The following is a 12,147-nucleotide window of genomic DNA, read 5'->3' on the forward strand; positions in this document are numbered from 1 at the left end:
TAACAAAATTTAAAGCTTCTGAATGTCAAAGGGCCCTATGAACAAAATAAAAAGACGGCTCATGGAATAGGAGAAGACATTTGTAAACCATAGATCTACTAAGGAATTAATATCTAGAACACATAAAGAGTTCCTACATGTCAACAACAATAACAAGCTAAACAAATCAATTAAAGATGGGGCAAGGACTTAAATAGACATTTCTCCAAAGAGAATGTACAAATAACCAGTAAGCACATGAAAAGGCATTCCATATGAAATGCAAATCAACCCCAATGAAATTTCACACCCATTAGGATGGCTGTTACAAAAACAGACAAAAAAAACCAAACAGAACACACAAAGAGAAAAAAATAACTTTTATTGGTGGAAATGTAAAATTTCCAGTGCTATGAAAAATAGTAGTGCAGCAGGAAACCCTTGGCATTCCTCAGTTTGGAGCTGTATAAATCCTAAATCTGTCTATCTTCACATGACCCTTCTCTGTGTCTGTGTGCCTCAAACCTACCCCTGCTTCCTTGTATAAAGATGATGTCAATCATTGGATGTAACACACACCCTGGTGGTGTGGTGGTTTAGTTGCTAAGTCATGTCTGACTTTTACGACCCCATAGACCGTAGCCCACGAGGCTCCTCTGTCCATGGGATTCTCCAGACAAGACTACTGGAGTGGGTTGCCATTTCCTTCTCCAGGGGATCTTCCCAACCCCGGAATCAAACCCAGGTCTCCTGCCTTGCAGGCAGATTCTTTACCAACTGAACTACAAGGGAGGTCCAGCACACACCCTAATTCAGGATGAAAAAGTAGACCTAACATATAATACATAAATTCCACTTCTGAGAATACATCCAAAGGAAATGAAACCATCTCAAGGAAATTTCAGTATTTTCATGTTCATTGCAGCATTATTTGCAATAGTCAAGGTATGAAAACAGTGCCCATCGACAAATGAAAAGATAAAGAAAATGTGGTGTATATATGTCCAATAGAATATTATTTAGCCTTGTAAAAGAAGGAAATCCTACTATTTGTGACCCAAAAAATACACCCCAAAAATACAGGCATTATGCTAAATGAAATGAGAAGAAGAAGAAAAAAAGAAACTACTTCATGGTATAATTTACATTTAGAATCTAAGAAAAGGGTGGAGGGATATGTGAGGTGATGGATGTGTTAATTAACTTGTTGGTGGAAATCCTTTCACAATGTGCAATGCTATGCTGTGCTTAGTCTTCAGTCATGACAGACTCTTTGCAACCCCAAGGACTGTAGCCCGCCAGGCTCCTCTGTCCACGGGGATTCTCCAAGCAAGAATACTGGAGTGGGTTACCATGCCCTCCTCCAGGGGATCGGATGGAACCCAGGTCTCCTGTATTGCAGGTGGATTCTTTACCAGCTGAGCTACTAGGAAACCCCTTCACAATGTATATGTATATCAAATTATTGCTTCCTACATTTTTTTAAATTCAAACTTTTCATTCTTATTTTACTTGTTTATTTATTTTTGGCCACACTGCATAACATATGGGATCTTAATTCCCCAAGCAGGAATTTAATCCATGCCCCCTTCATTGAAAGCATGTTGTCTTAACCACTGGACCACTGAAGAAGTCTCACTTTGTGTACTTAAACATATTACAATTTTATTAGTCAATTATGTGTCAATATAGCTGAAAAAAAAGTATGTGCCTTCTCAGGAGACTCCACAACATCACTATAAAGTATCTTTTCCCCAAAAAATGAACCCAGGACCTGATCAAGTATCTAGATCTATGCATCAATTTATAATTATAACTTACAAGAAGCATATTTGAAACAATAGCACACAAATGCAATCAGCAAAATCCAGACCATTTCTTCATCAAATAAATTCCAAGAATTACATACAAGAGGGGAAACAAACAAAAAAAATCCTATAGGTTAGAAAAGACTTTAGACAGCTATCAACCAATTGGAATATAGGGATATTATTTGGATTCTAATGTGAAAAAATTATTAAAAAATCATGAGGCAATTGGGTTAATTTGAGTATTATTTGGATATTTAATATTTTAATAAAATTATAATTTGATAATAATTATTAATAATTTAAAGTACATTAATGGGATTGTGATTATGCTTTTAAAAAGAACTTGTCTTTTTAGAGTTGTACTGAAATCATGTGATATATAAAATCTGCTCTGAAATAATCCTGGAGAAGAGGTCAAAGTAGATAGAATACAGATGAAACAAGACTCTAATTGGTAATCACTGAACCTGTGTGATGAATACAGGGGTTTCATTACATAAAGCCAAGTCATGTTAAAAACTGAGAGTTTTCTTGGTCAAAAATCAGAGTATTGACAATACGACTCAACCTTCAGTTCAGTTCAGTTGCTCAGTCGTGTCTGACTCTTGGCGACCCCATGAACTGCAGCACACCAGGCCTCCTTGTCCATCACCAGCTCCTGGAGTTTATCCAAACTCATGTCCATTGAGTCAGTGATGCCATCCAACCATCTCATCCTCTGTTGTCCCCTTCTCTTCCTGCCCTCAATCTTTCCCAGCATTAGGGTCTTTTCAAATAAGTCAGTTCTTCGAATCAGGTGGCCAAAGTATCGGAGTTTCAGCTTCAACATCAGTCCTTCCAATGAACACCCAGGACTGATCTCCTTTAGGATGGACTGTTTGGATCTCCTTGCAGTCCAAGGGACTCTCAAGAGTCTTCTCCAACACTACAGTTCAAAAGCATCCATTCTTCTGCACTCAGCTTTCTTTATAGTCCAACTCTTACATCCATACATGACTACTGGAAAAACCATAGCCTTGACTAGACAGACCTTTGTTGACAAAATAATGTCTCTGCTTTTTAAAATGCCATCTAGGTTGGTCATAACTTTCCTTCCAAGGAGTAAACGTCTTGATTTCATCGCTGCAATCACCATTTGCAGTGATTTTGGAGACCCAAAAAATAGTCAGCCACTGTTTCCACTATTTCCCCATCTATTTGCCATGAAGTGATGGGATTGGATGCCATGATCTTAGTTTTCTGAATGTTGAGCTTTAAGCCAACTTTTTCACTCTCCTCTTTCACTTTCATCAAGAAGCTCTTTAGTTCGTCTTCACTTTCTGCCATAAGGATGGTGTCATCTGCATATCTGAGGTGATTGATATTTCTCCCGGCAATCTTGATTTCAGCTTGTGCTTCCTCCAGCCCAGCGTTTCTCATGATGTACCCTGCATATAAGTTAAATAAGCAGGGTGACAGTATACAGCCTTGATGTACTCCTTCTCCTATTTGGAACCAGTCTGTTGTTCCACGTCCAGTTCTAACTGTTGTTTCCTGACTTGCATACAGGTTTCTCAAGAGGCAGGTCAGGTGATCTGATATTCCTATCTCTTTCAGAATTTTCCACAGTTTATTGTGATCCATACAGTCAAAGGCTTTAGAATAGTCAATAAAGCAGAAAAAGATGTTTTTCTGGAACTCTCTTGCTTTTTCAATGACCCAGCAGATGTTGGCAATTCGATCTCTGGTTCCTCTGCCTTTTCTAAAACCAGCTTGAACATCAGGAAGTTCATGGTTCACGTACTGCTGAAGCTGGCTTGGAGAATTTTGAGCATTCCTTTACTAGCCTGTGATATGAGTGCAATTGTGCAATAGTTTGAGCATTCTTTGGCATTGCCTTTCTTTGGGACTGGAATGGAAACTGACCTTTTCCAGTTCTGTGGCCACTGCTGAGTCTTCCGTATTTGCTGGCATATTGAGTGCAGCACTTTCACAGCATCTTTTAGTGCTATGGTCACAAAGAGTCGGACACGACTGAGCAACTGAACTGAACTGAATCTACTTTTGTCTGCAATTGGTTATTTCTATAGCAAAAGGCTTTTTAAAACTGGCACTTAATGTACCAGTCAGTTTTATGGATATTTATTAAGCGGACACAAGACCCAAAAATCTGACAAAGACTTCATGAATCTGAATTCCTAAAAATGCAAAAGGAGAAACACCCACTGATACTATCTTGGGACCAAAATTCAGATCAAAGATCTTTCTGCAGACCCATTCAGCCAACCCCTTTCTATGTATGCCCATCAAGTTAAATTCTGCTTCCTCCATTGGCAGAACTGGAAGGGAGAAATGGTGTCTTTACAGGGTTTCCCTCTTGAGGTTAAGTGGTGTTGGAAGCAGCCTTGTATCTTTGTATTACATCACTGCGTGGATGTAGAGAGACTTTTTGCTTGCTTGTTTTAAATAAAGATTTTTAAAAAAATTTTATTTAGGTTTAGTCAGTCAGTAGTGTCCAACTCATTGCAACCTCATGAACTGTAACCTGCCAGGCTCCTCTGTCCATGGGACTCCCCAGGCAGGAATACTGGAGTGTGTTGTCATTTCCTTCTCCAGGGGATCTTCCTGACCCAGGCATCGAACCCAGGTATCCTGCATTGCAGGCAGATTCTTTACTGACTGAGCTACAAGGGAAACCCCTTTATTTAGTGAGTTGTTTTTATTTTTGGCTGTGCTGAGTCTTCATTGCTGTGCGGGCTTTTGTCTAGTTGTGGCAAGCAGGGGCTACTCTCTAGCTGTGGTGTGCAGGCTTCTCATTGCTGTAGCTTCTCTTATTGTGGAGCACAAGCTCTAGGGCATGCAGGCTTCATAGCTGTGGCTCCTGGGCTCTACAGCACAACCTCGATAGTTGTGGCTCACAGGCTTAGTCACTCCGTGGTGTGTGGGATCTTTCCAGACCAGGAAGACCGGTGTCTCCTGTATTGGCAGGTGGATTCTTTACCACTGAGCCACCAGGGAAGCCTTGTTTTTGATTCTTAGAGTGATGAGGAAAGGAAGACTGACTTCAGAGAAAAATGGAAACTTCCTCTATGAGAAGCCCTGGGCCTTGGGGAGACAGAGTCTGGGAGACTAGGAAAGTTTGTTCCCAGAGGACAGGGTGCAGAGCAAGTTGGGAAACACAACTTGCTCCAAGTTGCCTCCTGAAGACCTAATATACTCAATACAACCTTCTTACTGCCATGTTCCAGCACCCCCAAGGAAGTCAAACTATTCAGGGAACAGAGGTGAAATTGAACAATTTATCTAACAAGGAGCCTTGGGAATTGACTTCTTATTGGCCCAGAAATCATAAATATTCCCTCCGTTCCTACAATTTATCCTCCACCCCAGCTTTCCTTCTTTGGGCCAGAAGGCTGTATATCTTTGCCTTTATGAGCATCTTTCTGTTCTGATCTAACTTCATCATTCTTGTCCTTTCCTGGAAGCAGAGCCAGCATCTTTATTGTCCATCAGCAGGGAGGGAATGGAACCATGTTTGCCTCATGCCCCTGTGATAATGTCAAGAAGAGGAAAGATAGCCCTGTAAGTGGATCTGGGGACAAGAAAAGAGGGATGGAGGAGAAAGAGAGAGAGAACTTGGAGAGAATGCCAGCGGGTATTAGAGCTGCTATGTTTTCAGAGAACTGGGAGAGTCTACTTGGCTCAATTCAACAGTTTCCAGCCCAGAATCCAATAACCACACTTGGCTACCTAGTTCAACTTAGTCCAAAGGTGATGCCACCAAGCCCTTTCCAAAGCCCATGATCTTCAGCACAGTTCTTAGTACCTGCACCAGATATTTCCAAAGCTTGCTTGAGTATCTCAAAGAACAAAGGAGTTCCCACCAAACTTTTGTAAGTGAAGGTTTGAGTTCTTTCCATCACTGAGTCTCTGAAGCCCTTGGCGTTGCATATACTAAGCAGTCTTGCAATTCCCAGGATAATTTGCTATTATGGCCATTTCAGCATAGGTTGATAAATGCCTCTTGAGTCTGTTTCCTTCATTCAACTGTAAATTCATTAATTCACTCTTGATTTTTTAAATTAAAGAGATTAAGAATACAGGCTCTAGAGACTTTCCTGATGATGGTCCAATAACAAAGAATCTGCCTTGCAATGCAGGAAGATTGGGTTTGATCCCTGGTTGATCCCTTGATTCCTGGTCAGTAAGATCCCACATGCCTTGGAGAAACTAAGTCTGAGAAGCAACTAGAGAGTCCACACACCATAGCAAAAGATCCCATATGATGCAACAAAAATTCCAAGTACTGCAATTAAGGCTTGAGGCAGCCAAATAAATAAATTTTTTAAAAGAGTACAGGCTCCATATTCAGACTGTGTGGCTTAGTTCTGCCACCCACTTTCTGTGGAACTCCACTTGATTTTATTAATCTCCCTGCATCTCCATTTCCTTATGTGTGTAACAGACCCACCAACATTGGGTTGTTCCGAGTAGCTAATTGACAAAGAATATAGAACAGTGCCTGGTATTGTAGGAGACAATAAAAAAAAGAGGATCATTATTTATTTATGCATTTATTGAAGATGGGTTATATGTCTTTCATATCCAGTTAAAATGTGGCTACAAAAACGAACAAAGAAATCTATTTAGAGTAGGAATAGAGACACAGGCATAGAGAACAGATTTGTGGACACAGTGGGGGAAGGAGACGATGGGACAAATTGAGAGCATAGTGTTGAAACATATACATTACCATATGTAAAATAGTTAGTGGGAAGCTGCTGTATAGCAGAGGGAGCGTGCTCTGTGATGACCTAGAGGGCTGGGATGGTGTGGGGAGTGGAAGGGATGTCAAGAGGGAAGGAAAATATGTATACTTAATGGCTGATTCAGGTTGTCATATGGCAGAAATCAATACAATATTGTAAATCAATTATCCTCCAATTAAAAATAAATTTTTAAAAAATGAACAAAGGCACACAGTTCCTGCTTTAGAGTGTCTGGAGGACAGGGTTTGGGTCTATTTGTGTCTTTGTCTGCACTACTCACCCCAAATCCTGGCTTAATGCAGCCACCAATAACTGTTTATGGGGGAAAAAAAGACAGTGAGTGCATAAATAAGTGAATAAAAGTGATATGATCAGAATTATTCTTTTTTATCATTGGAGTTCAGTTGCTTTACAGTGGTGTACTAGTTTCTTCTGCACAGCAAAATGATTCAGCTTTGTGTGTACATATATCCTCTCTTTGTCACCACAGAGCATTGAGTATACATTGAGTATACATTGAGTATACCCTGTGCCATACAGTAGGTTCTCGTTAGTTATCTATGTTATACGTAGTAGCTTGTGGATCTCAATCCTGATCTCCCAATTCATCGCACCCTCCCCTTTTCCCCCTTGGTGTCTATATATTTGCTCTCTATACCTGTGTCTCTATTTCTGCTTTGCAAATAGATTCATCTGTAAACTGTTTTTCCAGATTCAACATGTATGCGTTAATATGTGATATTTGTTTCTTTCTTTCTGACTTATCAGGAAGACTATTCCATCAGTGATTTCATGATGGTTTGGAGGAGACAGAAAGGATGCATGAGGACTAATTCAAGACTAATACTCGACAACCAGAACTAAGAAGAGCCTTGATGCAAGTCAGTGGTGGGAGGAGGTAGATGGGAAAATAACAGTAAGAATAGACAGTTCAGCTTGTAGAATACGTAGCAACTCATCGGCAGATTGGCTTTGGCAGTGGAAGTAACAAGAGAGGAAATGTCAAAGTTTCAATCACAGGTGTCTGAAGTGATGATGATTTTATTCATGGAAATAAGGTCACCAGAAAAGAAACAGACTTTGTTATTTACATGATAAACTTGGTCTGCCAGGAAGAAAGAGAAAGGAAAACCACTGCTTTTATAATTATATTATTCTCTGTCAGATACTGTGTAGAAAATTTTACACCAACATCTCATTTAATCCTCAAAGCAAGCCTATTATCTATACACCACTATTCTCATCCCCTTTTGACCAAGAAAGTGAGATTTTAGTGGTTAGGTAACTCACTGAAGCGGAGAAGGCAATGGCAACCCACTCCAGTACTCTTGCCTGGAAAATCCCATGGATGGAGGAGCCTGGTGGGCTGCAGTCCATGGGGTCGCTAAGAGTCAGACACAACTGAGTGACTTCACTTTCACTTTTCACTTTCATGCATTGGAGAAGGAAATGGCAACCCACTTCAGTGTTCTTGCCTGGAGAATCCCAGGGACGGGGGAGCCTGGTGGGCTGCCGTCTATGGGGTCGCACAGAGTCGGACACGACTGAAGTGACTTAGCAGCAGCAGCGGCAACTCACTGAAGGGAAGCTGCTGTATAGAACAGGGAGCTCAGTTTCGTGCTCTGTGAAGACCTAGAGAGGTGATACGGATGGGGGTGGGAGGGAGACTCAAGAGAGAGGGGATATATGTATACTTATAGGTGACTTACATGGTTGTACAGCAGAAACTAGCACAACGTTGTAGAGCGATTATGCTCCGATTTTAAAAAATAAAAATAAGTAAAGATCACCTAGCTAGTAAGCGGTGAGCCCATGAATCATACCCAGGTATTTCTCTTTTCACAGCCCTTCCTTAAACCTGAGATGATGCTGCCAAATGTTGGCTGAGATCATACTATCCTGTTGGGCACTGTCTCAGTCACCTTCCATGGGCTACATCACTTCATTTTCTAAGAAAATCCAGGTGGGTATTATCAAGGCTAAAGATACAGAAAATGAAGTTTAGAGAGGCTGGGGGTGGGGGCGGGGGTTAGCATTAGAGGCTCAGTCACGTTTGACTCTTTGTGACCCTATGTGATTTCCCAGGCAAGCATCCTGGAGTGGGTTGCCATTTCCTTCTCCAGGGATCTTCCCAACCCAGGTTTTGAACCCATGTCTCCTGAACTGGCAGGTGGATTCTTTACTACTGAGCCACCAAGAGAGGTTAGTAGTCACTAAGTAATGGAACCAGAATTTGAATCCTGGTCTGTCTGAATCCAATTATCTCAGTGCTTCCATCTTTCTACACTGAGTGAGTGTTAGTTGCTCAGTGGTGTCCAACTCTTTGTGACCCCATGGACTGTAGCCAGCCAGGTTCCTCTGTCCATGGGATTTTTCCAGGCAAGAATGTTGGAGTGGGTTGCCATTTCCTTCTCCAGGGTATCTTCCCCACCCAGGGATGGAACCCAGGTCTTCTGCATTGTAGGCAGATTCTTTACCTTCTGAGAAACACTACATTTCTGCAGATTATCCTGGTAGTAAAATTGAGTTGGCAGGCAGAAATTCAAGTCCGGGAGTTAGGAGTCTGGAGTTGTAAGTCTGGAAATCAATTCTGAAAACCATGAGACTTCTACCAAGAAGGGTTTTTTGTTTTGTTTTTTCAGAATTGGGGTCCCAGCCAAGGATCCAACCCTCATCTTCTGCATTAGCAGGTGGATTCTTTATTGCTGAGCCACCAGGGAAGCCTGTCATACCCCTACCATAATTTTAAAGTTACATATTCTATACCTATTATTTAAGTAGTTACACCTAAACTGTAATCATGTGTATTTTTGTAGAAAGTCCAAACTGTTCACTGTTTCTATTTTTCTGCAACTCAACACAAAAACATTACAACAATTTTAATTCCCCATTTTGTCTCATATTACTTTATGATAAATAAATCCCAGGTCTCATAGTATTTTAATCCCCATTATTTACATGCATGGGATTTTCCAATGACTCAGTTGGTAAAGAATCCACTTGCAATGCAGGAGACACAAGATATGCAAGTTTGACCCCTAGGTTGGAAAGATCCCCGTAGGAGAAAATGGCAACCCACTCCAGTATTCCTGCCTGGGAAATCCATGGACAGAGGAGCCTGGCTGGTGACAACCCATGGGGTCACAAAGAGTTGGACACAACTGAGCACAGCACAGGTACAAGCTGTGTGTGTGCTTAGTCTCTCAGTCGTGTCCTATTCTTTGTGACCCCGTGGACTGTAGCCAGCCAGGCTCCATTATTTATGGGGATTCTCCAAGCAAGAATACTGGAGTGGGTTGCCACGCCCTCCTCCAGGGGATCTTCCTAACCCAGGGATCGAACCCAGGTCTCCAGCATCGCAGGAGGATTCCTTACCAACTGAGCCACCGGGAAAGCCTTTGAATGCTGGAGTAGGTAGCCTAACCCTTCTCCAGGGGGTCCTCCTCATCCAGGAATTGCAGTGGGGTCTCATGTATGGCAGGTGGATTCTTTACCAGCTGAGTTACCAGGGAAGCCTGTATTATTACTATTTTAAAACAATGCTTTGTTCAGATTTTTTTCTACATTACTACCAATTTCTTGGCTGATCATTGCTTCTCAAATAATGCTTTTTTCTGGATTCGGTTTGTTTTGTCATGAAGTAAACCCTTAGTAGTTTCCCCGGCCAGAGTTCATGCATGGTTTACTGTCAGTCTTTGTATGAGTCAGGGCTATTCAAGGGAGCAACCTTGAGCCAAAGCTTGACATGAGATGTAAAAACTACATCAATGGTTCAAGGTGGAACACATATATAAGTAGACATCATAATTAGTCCAGATTGAAAATTTAGGGTGGATCCCCTAGAGGAGGAAATGGCAACCCACTCCAGTATTCTTGCCTGGGAAATCTCATGGACAGAGGAAACTGGCGAGGCTTGCAAAGAGTCGTACATGACTGAACACACGAACGCATGGAAATAGAAGGTAATCTCTTCGAACCTTTCAGAATCATCTCAATAGCATTCATGTAACTTCACCCTTTCAATACTTCCAGAGGAATCATATCCATGGAACCAGACAACCAAACCAGCTCCTCTGAGTTTATCCTTCTGGGACTTTCAGAAAAGCCAGAACAGGAGACTCTCCTCTTTGCTCTGTTTCTCTGCATGTATGTGGTCACAGTAGTGGGGAACCTGTTGATCATCCTGGCCATCAGCACCGACTCCCACCTCCACACCCCCATGTACTTCTTCTTGGCCAATCTTTCCTTGGTTGATTTCTGCCTGGCCACCGACACTGTCCCCAAGATGCTGGTGAGCATCCAAATCAAGAGCAAGTCCATCTCTTACTCCTGCTGCCTGACACAAATGTACTTCTTCCATTTCTTTGGCATCATGGACAGTGTCTTAATAGCCGTGATGGCTTATGATAGGTTCGTGGCTATATGTCACCCCTTACACTATCCCACTATCATGAGCCCACACCTCTGTGGCCTGCTGGTTGGAGGCCTGTGGGTGTTTTCCGGCTTCATCTCCCTCACCCACATCCTCCTGATGGCCCGTCTGGTTTTCTGTGGCAATACCGAGTTGCCTCACTACTTCTGTGACCTCACCCCACTCCTCAGCCTTTCGTGCACTGACACCTCTGTGAACAAGATCTTTGTGCTCGTTGTGGCAGGGATGGTCATAGCCACGCCTTTCATCTGCATTCTGGCCTCCTATGCTCGCATCATTGTGGCCATCGTGAAGGTGCCCTCTGCAGGAGGCAGGAAGAAAACCTTTTCCACCTGCAGCTCCCACCTCTCTGTGGTTGTACTCTTCTACGGGACCACCATTGGGGTCTATCTGTGTCCTTCATCTGTCCGCACAGCCGTGAAGGAGAAAGCCTCTGCTGTGATGTACACTGCTGTCACCCCCATGCTGAACCCCTTTATCTACAGCCTGAGGAACAGAGACCTGAAGGGGGCCCTGATGAAGCTGGTCAACAGAAAAATCACCTCATCCTCCTGACCACTAGGACACCTGGAAGCTTCCAGGGAGTTATGATGTAAACAGCTGGGTCCTTGGGCAAAAATCTGGAATTTCATGGGTTGGGAGAGTACCACTTTAAATATTGAATTGCAGAAGCTCCAGATAACCCTGTAACTATTTTCTCAATTATTGGGACCGCTGAGTGTCCTTTGGGGGCATGTCTCATGCTGTATTTCTACAAGGATCAGTCTAGTTCTAGCAGATTGGATTTATTCTGGTTCAGAATCTACTTTGCTGTGTTGTCGCTCAGTAACGTCCGACTCTCTAGCAACTCCATGGACTGTATGTAGCCCATTAGGCTCCTCTGTCCATGGGATTTCCCAGGCAAGAATACTGGAGTGGATTGCCATTTCCTTCTCCAGGGGATCTTCCAGATTCAGGGATTGAACCCGTGTCTCCTGCATTGCAGGTGGGTTCTTTACCAACTGAGCCACCAGAGGGCACTCAACAAATATTTATTGAGTATGTATCCTGGGTTTGACATTAGATGCTGAACATAGAGTCATGAACAGGAGTAACAAAAATCCTTATAGTTTGAAGTTTATAGCTGACAGTTGGAGAAGTTCTTTGACAGTCATAGTAAAATGGAATATAAACATAA

The 12,147-nt window shown here is 42.3% G+C and overlaps 1 protein-coding gene across 1 annotated transcript; it reads left to right on the forward strand.

Moving 5' to 3' along the window:
• The first annotated feature begins 10,583 nt into the window (after positions 1-10,583).
• Positions 10,584-11,525, forward strand: LOC120864005 (olfactory receptor 24). Its single transcript, XM_040240777.1, has one exon. The coding sequence runs from the start codon at positions 10,584-10,586 to the stop codon at positions 11,523-11,525; it is 942 nt and encodes a 313-aa protein (XP_040096711.1).
• Positions 11,526-12,147: the final 622 nt, after the last annotated feature.

The sequence above is a fragment of the Oryx dammah genome, unplaced genomic scaffold (assembly GCF_014754425.2).
Source record: "Oryx dammah isolate SB20612 unplaced genomic scaffold, SCBI_Odam_1.1 HiC_scaffold_5, whole genome shotgun sequence".
Classification (NCBI taxonomy): Eukaryota; Metazoa; Chordata; class Mammalia; order Artiodactyla; family Bovidae; genus Oryx; species Oryx dammah.